The sequence below is a fragment of the Xenopus laevis genome, chromosome 8L (assembly GCF_017654675.1).
Source record: "Xenopus laevis strain J_2021 chromosome 8L, Xenopus_laevis_v10.1, whole genome shotgun sequence".
Classification (NCBI taxonomy): Eukaryota; Metazoa; Chordata; class Amphibia; order Anura; family Pipidae; genus Xenopus; species Xenopus laevis.
The window spans coordinates 124572636-124586779 of NC_054385.1; the positions used below are offsets into that span (position 1 = coordinate 124572636).

The 14144-nt window shown below is 43.4% G+C and overlaps 1 protein-coding gene across 2 annotated transcripts in view; it reads right to left on the reverse strand.

The window, feature by feature from the left end:
- LOC108699399 (kin of IRRE-like protein 1) overlaps nt 1-14144 on the reverse strand; it is a 168061-nt gene that overhangs the window by 26801 nt on the left and 127116 nt on the right. For both annotated transcript variants that reach the window (XM_018231454.2, XM_018231453.2), the window contains exon 2: nt 5373-5522. In XM_018231454.2, coding sequence (XP_018086943.1) covers nt 5373-5522 — 150 coding nt within the window. The remainder of the gene's footprint in view (nt 1-5372; nt 5523-14144) is intronic.

The following is a 14144-nucleotide window of genomic DNA, read 5'->3' on the forward strand; positions in this document are numbered from 1 at the left end:
ACACCATAGGGCGGGACTTGTTTGGGCAGCGGACACAAGATGGCAGGACACAGTAGAGCTGAAACAAAGACTTTTCATTGGCCTAATTAATATTCGACTGAGTGCACACAAACTATCTTTTGTTCACACTTGTTATAGATTGTGTTAGTTATAGATTGTGTGTGTGGAGCAGTAGGGGGGCAAGCCATTAGTTAATTAAGGCTATCAATACTAGGATTTTTTGCGTACACTACAGTTTGTTGTGTGTAAATTCTACAAACACCTAAATAGAACATTGGCTGGTACTTTAAAGGGCAGGGGCACATGGTAGAATCCTGCGTGGGTCCATTTTTTGGAACCCGTATTCGACCCGTACCCGCATTCTTACACGCTTGGACCCGCTACCCGACCCGCAAGTACCTTGTCCGCAACCCGGACCTGTGACCCGCTGACCATCAAAAATCAGGAAGTGCTGTCATTGTAAACCGGAAGTGACATCATCGGAAGTAGGCATGATCATAAAAAAAGAGTTAACATCTCTATTGAGAAGACTCGTGGCCCGACCCGCAAACCCGCAGAACCGCCGACCCACGTCTATACTCGCACCTGGAAATTCTACCCGCAACCCACAGGGTACCGCAGGTTTTTGCAGGTAACCATGTGGGTACCCACGTGTACCCGACCCGCTGCAGGACTCTAGCACACGGCAGATTCAGGGAGATTTAGTCACCTGTCGACTATTCGCCTCTTCTGCAGGCCACCAATCTCCCCGAACTGCCTTCCCCCTGTTATAATGACAAAACGCTAGCGCAATGGTACTCGCGACACTTCGATTTCCAAAGTTGCCTCACGAGGAAACTTCGGAAATCGAATCACCGCAAGTGCATTGGTGCAGGCGATTTCTCATTTTAACAGACGGAAGGCAGAGGGAAGGCAGTTCAAGGAGATTGTCGGCCCGCAGAAGAGGCAATTAGTCGCCAGGCGACTAAATCTCCCCGAATATGCCCGTGTGCCCCTGCCCAAAGGTGATGTTCACCTTCCAAACACTTTTTTCAGTTCAATTGTTTTCAGATTGTTCTCCAGAAATAAAGACTTTTTTTCAATTACTTTCCATTTTTCATTCTTTTTTGTTTTTCCAAAATATAAGTTTAATGTTCGTGTCATTTCTGGTGTTTGAGTCTGGCAGCTCAGTAATTCAGGTGCAGATTCTGTTACAATTTTACAACATTGAGTTGATCCATTTCTCAGCAGCATCTCTGGAGTATCAGCAACTATTGTATCAAGTCTAACAGCTGCCTGTAATGAAACCCAGAGATTCTGCTCAGCAGGGACAGAGATATCAAATGTATCAACTAAATGTATCAATTTAGAACAATTTACAGGGTCGGCGACCTCCCCTCCCAGAGCTGCTTTAGAAGGTGAAAAATGACACTTTACTCTTCAATATTAGAATGGTGATGCATGGAAAATAGAAAGTCATTGGAAAAAGTCATTACTTCTGGTGAACTATCTGAGAACAACTTGGAGCAGATTTATCAAGGGTCGAATATTAAATCCGAATTCAGATTCAAATTTTGGAGTGTCAAAATTCACACATTCGCATTTTAATCCCCCTATTCAAATGTAAATTAGAATGTGAGATTTATCACACCTCCATGGACCATGGAGACAGTCCTAATTCGAATATTCGCCAAGATCATTTACAAGTTAATGGCAGAGATCTGTTGAGCCATTTGGAGATGTTAATAGCCATTAGAGTTTTTTATTGGGAGAAAAACTAGAATCGAATACCAATTGAATACAAATTTTTGGGTCGGATTGAATATTAGACATTCAAATTTTTGTCTTAAAAAACTCCCAGTCAATTGTATATTCGAATTAGAAAAAATGTCCATGAATTCGAAATTTGACCTTTCATAAATGGGCCTCTACTAGGTGTTTGAAAGGGAACAACCCCTTTAAAGGGGAACTCAACCCCACAATCATTTTTTTTTTTTTTTGCTAAATAAAAGGAAAGGTAATGCAAGTAACTAAATTCTAAAACATCATTTCTCCATGAGAAAGAAACTACCATGCTGTTTGCTCCTTAGTGAACAGGGAAAGGGGAGGCAGCGCTGGGTAGTGCAGCTGGTTCTGGCTCCTATTCAGCCGTTACCAGCCCATTAATTAGTGATACAAAGGGATGACATCACTTCTCATCGATCACCGCTGCCTCACTCATCATCTGCCGTTTTAGTATTTGGCCGAGTGGAGCACTGGAAGGATCTGAGCCTTTTTAGCTGGGATAGCACTTTTATTTTATTACCATTGTAAAGCAGGTTGGGCGATTATGAAAAGACGAGAGCTACATCCCTGATAGAGACTATCTCCGCTTCCCTGTACAATATATTAACTGCAAGTGTTATCTTCTTATAGGGGAACGCTCGTTCCTCACTGCAGGGAATAGCTGTGCCTTTGTCTCTGTGTCCCAGCCCTTGTGTGGGACTGAGACTGCTCAGAGAAGTTTGGAGGCATCAAGAGACCGTCTAAAGGTGGCCATAGACGTAGAGATCCGCTTGTTTGCAGATGATCTCTCCCCGATATGCCCACATTGAAGTGGGCGATATCGGGTTAACCCAACCTATAGGGCCCAATGATCGGATCAGAATGGAGGCCAAACGGGCAGTCGGAACGTGGGACCGAATCAACGAAAAGATGCGGCCGCGATCCAACAGGATTTTGTAACCTGCCCGATCAGCGTCTGCCTGATTTTCGGGCAGTTATCGACTGGGGAAAGCCCATCGGCCGATAAGCTGCCGACTTGGTCTGTCGGCAGCTTTTATTGGCCTGTGGATGGGGGCCTTAAGGTTGGTGAGGAACAAGAATTTGTACAATGGGGTGCCCAGATCTAATCACTCAGGTAATTTGGTTCTGCAGCTGTGGCTGAAGGTACTGGGAGTTGTAGAGTAGAAACAATATTTTAACACGGCCACAAAAACAGAAGTAATACACGCAGGGCCTAAAGATGGCCATAGATGTAAAGACTTTTAAAAGATCTTTTCATTATCGTGAGCCGCGATTATCTTGAAACGATCGTTTAAATGTACGATTTGTCCATTGACTAAAAAGATAATTTCAGGTGATATTGAGAAGAAAACTGAGGGGAGCTGCCTGCTTGGCCCTGCAGACATAGATAGATGGGACTGGGGCCGATAATTTTGTTTAACCTGGCCGATCAATTTTCTGACAAATGGCGGACGAAAAATCGTAAGATACACGATTGTTCGATTCCCACTTCGCGATAATTTGACGGATTGGTCGGATTGCACTGAAATCGATCGATCACCGGCGAAAGATCTTTGCGTCTGTGGGGACCTTTAAGGTGTCCATAGCCGTTACAATTATGATCTTTCCAAGAAAGATGGTTCATTTCAATACACACGTGTAGAGCTGAATCAGTCAGATATACAGGTAAAAACAATAGAATTCTATCTGTATCTGACGATTCAGCACTAACATTTTTCCGGCCAGCCCGATTGATGAGCCGACCGGTATCCAAGTCTTCTGCCGATATCGGTCGGCTCATTTCCCACCATACCCGCACCGAATATTGTACGAAAATTCGTTACTTACGATATTACCGGTGCGTGTATGGCCCTCAGATATAATTCAACTACAAATCCCAGCATTCCCTGAGAGTAGAAGATGTTTGGAGTCTCAAGCACCCAAACAGTAGGTGACTGTAACCCTCTCCAATTTCTACTGATCCCAGAGGAGCTGCTGTATGGCAACGATGCACAAGACAAGCAATGCCACCTTAATCTGACCCTAGCCCTCTCCCCCCCCCCCAGGCTTATCTTCTCTCCCCATTCTGTGCCTCCCAAGCTGCAAGCAGCAAAAGCCCTTGGCATCTATCACAGTGTCGACAAGCCGCCAACAAAATGAAGTATTTGGAGCAATCCTGGTTAGTCAGCAGAATCCTGAGCTGTGTGCAGGGCTGGGGGATAAATTGCTGCTTGTGGTTTCTGGCGGCGGACGAGGAGAAGCAGCGCTTGATGGATGGGGAAGACTTAAAGAGCCTGTCCTGATGTATTAGATATGTGGCAGAGCCCTGGGAGGGAAGGGAACGATCTATACCGTGTTGCAAATCAGCCCTAAAAGGACGGTGGTGTAGAGACACTCGTCAGGCACTTAACCCCTTTCCAGACAGTTCCTCTGACATTATATTTATGTAAAATGATGCTGGAGACCAAATAACCTCCACTAAGGCAGGAGAAAATGAGATTTCATCATCAGCATAAGAATGGGTCCTGTACTGGAAGGGCAGTCAAGCTATAGAATGTCTAAGGCAGTTCCCATAAACAGAGAAGGAATGTTCTGAACAAACCTCTTGCTGTACTGTTTATGTATGGGATATACATGGAATATAATGGGTCACATAAAGTACTGGTGCTTTTAGAATCCAACTTAGAGTGTAAGCTCTATGGGGCAGAGTATATACCTGGATGAACTCCATGTATTTAATTAATTGGGCCATATTAGGAAAATATAGTTCTAAACATTGATATTAAAGGGAATTGACCATGGCTGGGTCCAATAGCGCCTGTAACTCCGTGGCATCCAGTGGTTCTCAGTCCCAGTCTTTACTGATTTTGGAGCAAGGAGGTTCATTTCAGAGCTCCTAATACTCACTGTATGTGACAATGGCAATGAGCCCTACTAAAGTGTTTCTCCCTATTGATGCCACTTGTGATGTATCTTCTGTTACTTAAAGGGAAACTCCACACAAACATACATTTTTGAAAAGTAAACATAATTTCAAGCAACTTTGCAATATACATCAATTAAAAAATATGCAGACTTTTTTTGGTTTGGAACAGTTCCTTAAGCCTAGCCCCCTGCTCTCCTGCTGATCTGTCTGACTACTTTGCTGAGCTGACTGACTACTGTTACTTTGTATCAATAGCCATCTGTCCTCAGCCTGCATCCTCCAAACCGCACAATTCCCTGCACATGTGATTTCAATAAGGAAAGGAAGATCCCAGTGCAATGCATTGTGGGTTATGTAGTTCCTGCATGCTGTCTGTAAGCTGTGGAGAAGTTGTTACAATTTGTAACATCAGTGTTTAGTCCCTCCTTCCCTGCCAGGATTTCAAATGATGCAGAAAGAGAAGAACTATTAAACAGCTGGATTTCACCTTAGGAAATGGCATTTATTCATACTTTTTGAAGAAACAAGTAATTGTGATGTGGATATTAAGGGTTCCTGTGTTATGTGGCCTCTTTATCAGATTTTGGCCTGGAAGCTGGAGTTCCCCTTGAAAGAGGACAGGTAACTGGGGACTCTAAACCCCAGGCTCTTTGCTACAATCACATGATAACAATCCTCACACTAATAAGGGAAGCATTCTTACTTCTCAGATTCTGCCCCAGACCCAGGGCCAGACCATCTTTGGTCCACTGTACGATGCCGGAGTAATTGAGCACCACGCAAGTGAGCACCACCTTCTGTCCAGCGACCACAGTCTGGTCCGTTGGCTCCTGGATGAAACGTGGTTGAAGAGCTGAGGAAAGAAAGAAGCAACAGTCAACAATACATACATTTTAGCCTGAAATAGGAGAAAGATTTGTGTTAAACCAAGAGATGATTGAATGAGTAGTGGGTGCAGGGTAGATATCTCCTGCTAGCTGTGGAAGGGGCAAAAAATGACAAAAAATATCCTGAAAATGCAAAATGTCAGTTCCTAGAGGCTATTGTTTTTTAACTTTTTTGGATGAGAATTATGAAACTGATGGGGGAGGGGCTTACTATGTTGTTGCAATTTTACTCTGGAGCAATCAGTCAGCGGTTACCCCTGATCAACCACATAAAAAAATGTGGGCACTTCATTGGAGTAATATTTACATGGCAGGTTTGGCTTATTTCAACCATTCTGCCTAACTGACTAGACATGTAGGAGTCACTTTCAACAGAAAGCTTGGTATGAGTAGGTGTCCTTTACAAGGAGACAACTTGGTATGAGTAGGTTTCCTCTACAAGGAGACAACTTGGTATGAGTAGGTTTCCTCTACAAGTAGACAACTTGGTATGAGTAGGTTTTCTCAACAAGGAGACAACTTGGTATGAGTAGGTTTCCTCTACAAGGAGGCAACTTTGTATGAGTAGGTTTCCTCTACAAGGAGACAACTTGGTATGAGTAGGTTTGCTCTACAAGGAGGCAACTTTGTATGAGTAGGTTTCCTCTACAAGGAGACAACTTGGTATGAGTAGGTTTGCTCTACAATAAGATAGCTTGGTATGAGTAGGTTTATTCTACAAGAAAACAATGTGCTATGAGAAGTTTTCTTTTACGAGGAGACAGCTTGGTATCAGTAGGTGTCCTTTACAAGGAGACAACTTGGTATGAGTAGGTTTCCTCTACAAGTAGACAACTTGGTATGAGTAGGTTTCCTCTACAAGTAGACAGCTTGGTATGAGTAGGTTTCCACTACAAGGAGACAACTTAGTATAAGTAGGTTTTTTCTACAAGGAGACAACTTGGTATGAGTAGGTTTCCTCTACAAGGAGACAACTTGGTATGAGTAGGTTTCCTCTACAAGGAGACAACTTGGTATGAGTAGGTTTCCTCTACAAGTAGACAACTTGGTATGAGTAGGTTTTCTCTACAAGGAGACAACTTGGTATGAGTAGGTTTTCGCTACAAGCAGACAACTTGGTATGAGTAGGTTTCCTCTACAAGGAGACAACTTGGTATCAGTAGCATTTCCTCTTTGAGGACAAGTTTTCTATTCATGGACATAAACAGGTATGAGTAGAGTATCCTCTTTAAAGCCAAATCCCTGGCAATGACTGACACATTTCCTTATTAACATTGTTGGAGCTGTTATAATCCCAATTATGTAAATATAACTGGAAATCTTGAAGAGCAGATGGTTGCTTCCAAATACCTTTGGCCTAAAGCCTCCCATCATATCATTGAATTTATATCGTCGTATCTTTGAATTTTTAAAGGCATCTTGTGACTTGAGCTTATATACCCCCCACTATAATAAAGAACAAATATATAAACCATGAATCTTTTTATTCTAAAGTATATAAAAGGATGCTAAATCGAAGGAGTGGTGTGACCAGTGCATGTTGAAAGCCATTGCAAGTGTTTTACTCTTGACTGGTCTTCAAATAATTAGTTTTTACAAGCTCTGTGGACTTTCAGGTCCCAACTCAACCTTGTCTTGGGTGGATCATTAATTCACTTATAATAATATGTCTGAATCTGAATCCTACTATCTTACCCCCACCAAGGGCATATCTATAATCTTATCCCAGTCAGTAGGTCAAGGAGAAAATCCAACCTTTGGTTGCTTGCGGTTGGAGGAGAATTGTTCAGCCCAGAAGGCACAAGACATACGGGAAGAAGAGGCGAACGAGTTAAGGAGAGAAGGGAGGGGGAGGCAGGTGGTCCTCAGCCAGGCAATCAGTTGCTATGGACTTGCAAGAACACGGCTGTCTATTATATATCAATCTTTACTCAAGAGGCACCTGCTGAGATTGCACTGGAGTGAGAACCAGAATCACAGGCACGTGATGGACCTTCCTTCATGGACTATTAACCAGCACTGAAAATTGGGGCAAAGATGCTGATTACATAGCCAGATATTAAGGGAAAAACAGATTTTTTTTTAAAAAAAGGTGGACAATTAATTTAAATGTTAGTATCTGGAGTTGCAGTTGGTCTTCATTTTGCTTTTTTTTGTAGCTTGTTCTTAAAAACAAGGATAGTAAGTTAAAACTTAAATAAGGGTTAATGGAGACAAAAGAGGCATGCAGTAAAGGGTAAATATCCCCCCCCCTCGCTTGCTATTCCCTAACCAAGACGTCAAGCTGTAGCTTTACCAACCGGCAACCCGCGGGGAGTAATTGGCGTTAACTGTAGCACTAAACGCAGTCATTTTCCTCCCCCTCCCTTTTTATTTTCCGAACATTCAGGGCGATCAATACCGGTCATGTTTTCAGCGAGGCAGCACTTTGATTCAGCCTTTTGAGGTTTAGAAAAAAAAATATGGAACGCTTGTTCGTCAGCCCGGGGGCTAACATGGTATTGATTGGGCTACGCCTGCCAACACCCTCCTGGGAATTAGACATTTACCACTGGGAAAATTAGGGCATAGATCGTCTGTGTATGTCCTACAGAAATCTGTTGTACAGAAAGTAAGAAAACGCAGCACTTTCCCCTTATTTAACTTAAAGGACAACTAAATTGCCTGTATTTGGCTAATGGAAACAAGAGTTAGTACGGGGAGATCCCAGAAAACTATGGCAGCATAGGTATTCCCCTGTACTAAGCACAATTCAGTAGGAACATCCCCTTAAGTTTGCTCATAGTCTGTACAGAGAGATCCCATAAATCTATGGCAGCATAGGTATTCCCCTGTACTAAGCACAATTCAGCAGGAACATCCCCTTAAGTTTGCTCATAGTCTGTACAGAGAGATATAGTAAAACTATGGCAGCATAGGTATTCCTCTGTACTAAGCACAATTCTGCAGGAACAGTCCCTAAGTTTGCTCATAGTCTGTACAGAGAGATCCCATAAAACTATGGCAGCAAAGTATTCTCCTGTACTAAGCAGAATTCAGCAGGAACAGTCCCCAAGTTTGCTCATAGTTTGTACAGAGAGATCCCATGAAACTATGACAGCATAGGTATTCCCCTGTACTAAGCACAATTCTGCAGGAACAGTCCCCTAAGTTTGCTCATAGTCTGTACAGAGAGATACCATAAAACTATGGCAGCATGGGTATTCGCCTGTACTAAGCACAATTCAGCTGGAACAGCCCCTAAGTTTGCTCATAGTCTGTACAGAGAGATCTTATGAAACTATGACAGCATAGGTATTCCCCTGTACTAAGCACAATTCTGCAGGAACAGTCCCCTAAGTTTGCTCATAGTCTGTACAGAGAGATCCCATAAAACTATGGCAGCATAGGTATTCCCTGTACTAAGCACAATTCAGCAGGAACAGCCCCTAAGTTTGCTCATAGTCTGTACAGAGAGATATAGTTAAACTATGGCAGCATAGGTATTCGCCTGTACTAAGCACAATTCAGCAGGAACAGTCCCCTAAATTTGCTCATAGTCTGTACAGAGAGATCCCATAAAACTATGGCAGCATAGGTATTCCTCTGTACTAAGCACAATTCAGCAGGAACAGTCCCCTAAGTTTGCTCATAGTCTGTACAGAGAGATCCCATAAAACTATGGCAGCATAGGTATTCCCTGTACTAAGCACAATTCTGCAGGAACAGCCCCTAAGTTTGCTCATAGGCTGTACATAGTGATATAATAAAACTAAGCAAGCACAGTAGGTATTTCCCAACGTATTATTAATATCTTGATAAAAACAGCCATTCAACTTCAAACACAGGGATGTCAATCTAGATCTATCTTACTTTTTTCTCAGCGTACTTAAAATGTGGGAGAGAATGCGGCCATTGATTATGCAATTATAATCTTTTCTGTACTGACCACCCAATTATCCTTATATTCATGAAGTGATATTCTGCAGGGTGCTGGGCAATACACCCCAGGCCTAGTAACCCATAGCAACCAATCGGATGTTTGGCTGCAGGCCATGGCAAGGACCCAGCTGAGGGTTCAAGCAGGTGCCACGTAGCACCCACCCCTATCATGTATGTGAAGTTCCTGGGACATAGGTGGAAGTGATAGCAGTGATTGTTGCAACACGCTGTAACATTAGTCATCCTTTAAACAGGAATTGGCAGCTTTCCTTGGGGACCCCTTGTCTTTGGAAGCAGAAATTTCAATCAGTGTTCCGCTTCATGAAGTTGAGTCTTGTAAGGATAAGTGACAGCCCCGTGCCCAAGAGGCTCTGCGCCAGCTGATCGAAATTCCGAGATGGCCTGTCTTAATGGAACCATTGGATATTTAACCCCAGTGTTCCCGGACAGTGGCGGACTGGTAAGGACCTTTAATAAACATTGTGGTATTAAACTAATGGACACAGGCCATACAAGGGGTCTACAGTCTATTGTTAGTGCTAAGGAGCCCCTTATGGCCCATCTATAGAGGACTTTCTCCTTTAGCAGTCAGAGGTACAAGTTCCTTCTACACCTGACTAAAAATCTGGCAAGTTACCAAGATGGAGAACCCTCTTCTTCAAGGAGAACTAAACCCTTGAAAAAAATATGCCTAGAAATGCTGTTTTTTGTATACTGAGCTTACTGCACCAGCCTAAAGGTTCAGCATCTCTATGTCACTAATGATCCTGTCCTTCAAAGTTGTGCACAGGAGGTCTCCATCTTGGATCATGTTAGGAGTGTCAGTGGCACTGCACGTGCTCAGTGTGCTCTGTTGAGAATCTAAGCTATGGGGTCATTGGTAATCATCAAACATAGAAGAAACAATCCGCTCATAAATAGGTACCCATAGAAATAAGGGCCCATCATCGCAGCATGAAGACAGTGACCTTTAACATCCATGTTGCCCAACTTGGAGCTCTTCTGTTATCGTGAAAGTGCAACAACTGAAGGGCAACCCTCCTACTAATTGTCCCCAAAAAGTATGTTTCCCCCAAAGCCCCATATCACTAATTAACAGCCCAGCAGCCGCTAAGACCATTATTTTTTAGTTGCAGAAAATCATCTGAAGCTGCGGTGTGTATTCCCAGAGAACGCACAGCGGGGCACGTCCCTGTATGGCGAGCGGCTCGGGGGCTTAGAGGACCTGGCGCGGCTGGGAACGGTTGAGACGTTACAGAAGAACAATCGCCCACATGTATCGGGGCAGAGAGAGGAGGGGAAGGGAAAGAAACGGAAGAAGGGGAATGAAAGATTTCTCTCTGCAAGACTCTTATTGTTTTGGCACCTTTGATTTTTAATTAGCATTTTGTAAGGAAATGGTGGAAAGCTCATTTCAGCTCAGCTCCCCAGTGTGTGGGATACACAGCAGGCTCTTATTCTGCCTGCTATCTCTATAGGAGCAGGGGCCCCACTGTTTGCTAAAGCAACTTGATTTTAACTTTGGGCATCAACATATTACAATTCCCAGCATCCTCCAAAAGTGTTGTCTACAGTGTTGGGAGGTATGATTTAAGGGATTCTGTCATGATTTTTATGGTGTAGTTTTTATTTCTAAATTACACTGCAAATAATTCACTCTACCATGTAAAATTGTATTCCTGAACATTTGTTTTTAGTTGTAATATTGGTATATAGGCAACTATCTCAAGTCATTTTGCCTGGGTCATGTTCTTCAAAAAGAGCCAGCACTCCCTGATGGAACTGCTTTCTGAAAGGCTGTTGTTTTTCCTACTCAGTGTTACTGAAGAAGTCGCAGTGGGACTTTTTTTCTATTGAGTGCTGTCCTTAGATCTATCAAGGAGTTGTTATCTGGTTACCTTCCCATCAGGCCCGGACTGGCAATCTGTGGGTTCTGGCAAATGCCAGAGGGGCTGCTATAAGGTGCCATAGAAAGTCAATATTTAGTGGGCTGATGGGGACTGTTTGGGCCTCCTTGTGGGCTAATTAGGCCTCTGTGTACCTAAAATGCCAGGGCCTATTTTAATTCTAAGTCCGGACCTGCTTCCCATTGTCTTGTTGTAAGGCTGCTGGGGGTGATATCACTCAAATTTGCAGTACAGCAGTAAAGAGTGACTGAAGTTTATCAGAGCACAAGTCACATGACTGGGGGCTCCTTAGAAACTGACAATATGTCTAGCACCATGTCAGATTTCAAAATAAATATAAAAAAAATCAGTTTGCTCTTTTGAAAAATGGATTTCAGGGCAGAAGTCTGCTGTAGCAGCACTATTAACTGATGTGTTTTGGGACTTGGATTTTTTCTATTGAGTGCTGTTATTAGATCTACCAAGAAGCTGTTATCTGGTTACCTTCCAATTATCCTGTTGTTAGGCTGCTGGGGGTATATCACTCAAATTTGCAGTACAGCAGTAAAGAGTGACTGACGTTTATCAGAGCACAAGTCACATGACTGGGGGCTCCTGAGATACTAACAATATGTCTAGCCCCATGTCAGATTTCAAAATAAATATGAAAAAAATCAGTTTGCTCTTTTGAAAATGGATTTCAGTGCAGAATTCTGCTGGAGCAGCTCTATTAACTGATGTGTTTTGAAAAAAACATGTTTTCCCATGACAGTAGGTTAAACACTGTAGGTTGGAAACAATGCAGAATAAGAATAGCTTTCATTACATCGCCTTAATTAAACAGTGTCAGGACATAGGTCTAGAAGGGGGCAGGTGTCGCTCTGCCCGGAGTGTTTTTGGCCGCCCTTCACCTTTCCATGTCCATCTGTCAGGGAGCTTTCAATTCAATGATGGGCAGTAATTCTCTGTTTGCCACTGACTGCCACTTTCAGCACGTGTGCCATTGTGCTGTCGAATTAGCCACGTAATCATGTATTATGGATGAGGTACATCTTCATATTCTTGTAAAATATATGCTGTTTATCTTAAAAGACCGGCAGGTCTGCACATTAATATCATTTACATTGATATTTATTTCACGGGGAGGCACTGAGCGTTGTGCCCTGCGGCTGGTCTCAGTAGGCAGACTGTAACGAAGTTCTGATCCGTGGCTCTTTATATGTTTAATTCACTAAAAGCATACATTAAGTGCAACCTTTGCACGACTCCCTTTCCCAATCCAAGTCAATTAAATTAACCGCACTAAACGAGGGGAGACAACACAGCACAAACGGTGGGTCGAAATGCTGTGACGTCCTGCCACTTAACACTCCGATCTGATATTGTCAGCGTTGCTTTCGGGTAACTTCCACATTATTGTTTCTTTTATTGTAGACTAGAGCACGTAGTGAGTGGCGAACATGCTTCTTGGAATCCTGATAGTCTTTAATGGGTCTGTAAAGCTTAATTATTTTTCCTTTGTATTTGCCCTATGGGAATATTAAAAAGAGGATATTTAATTATTTCCTGATTAATTGTTGTAGTTAGCTTCTATAAAGATGGCCATACTTGTAAAGAGTTTTGCCTGCTTATGCCACCCATATCTGGGGCCAAACTGGGCTGATCATAATGTGGCATACTTAAAAAAAAAATATTTCAATCTTTGTAGCCTTATGCGTTTCGTGCCTTTTGGGCATTAAGTCATAGGCTAAGGATCTTTTAAACATAGTGGTATTTAAATGAAAACAGACCAATCACAAACACATTGTTTTCATTTAAATACCACTGTATAGAAGATCCTTAGTAGGGCCGGCCAAACTGACAGGGTGCCCTAGGCATACAGTCAGCTACCCCCACCCCCCATGTGAGCGTGCGCTATATAGGGGGAGATTAAAGAAAGGGAAGGCGCAGGGTAGTGACGGAAGGAGGGACGTGACGGAGGGAGGGGAGTGACGACGGAGTGACGGACAGAGGGAGGGAGGGGTTTGAAGGACAGAGGGAGGGGAGTGACAGACAGAGGGAGGGGAGTGATGGACAGAGGGAGGGAGGGGAGTGACGTACAGAGGGAGGGGAGTGATGGACGGAGGGGACGAGAGGAGGGAATTGAGCAGCAGGGGAGTGAACGAGCCGAACTAGGGGTAGGCAGAAAACTTTAGAACAGGTACCTGCCCAGCGCCCCCACATCTTTGTGCCCTAGCCAGGTGCCTCTTCTGCCTACCCCTAGTTCCGGCCCTGATCCTTAGCCTATGACTAAGTGCCATCAAGGCACAAAACGTGTAAGGCTACAAAGATTGAGATGTTTTAGTCTTAAATAAATAAAGTTTTAACTGCATCAATTATTGGAGCGAAGTCCGGTTTGTGCCAGACCTCCTAAAGGTCTGGGGCATGAGCACCCGGACCTCCCATTAATATTGGTAAGATTCTACAAAACAGTGTATTGATCATACTGTGGGCCTACAGGTACAAGTTGGGCAAGGACCACATCGACGCACAAAATGTTGTCCTTGCTCAACTGGATTTTTGCAGTTGGATGGGGACCAACCAGGACAGTAGTTGGAGAGCAGCTGGGGGGTTGTGTGGTACCAGCAGCATTGACTGCAGCCTTTGCTAAGTTTGGAATGGAATGCAGGTAGGGCCGCGTAGCTGGCAGCTTTTATTGCCCAGAGTATGGCCAGACTCCTTAATAAATCACTTTTTAACTGTGTCAATTATTGGAGTGAAGTCCAGCCTGCAATCAAAGAA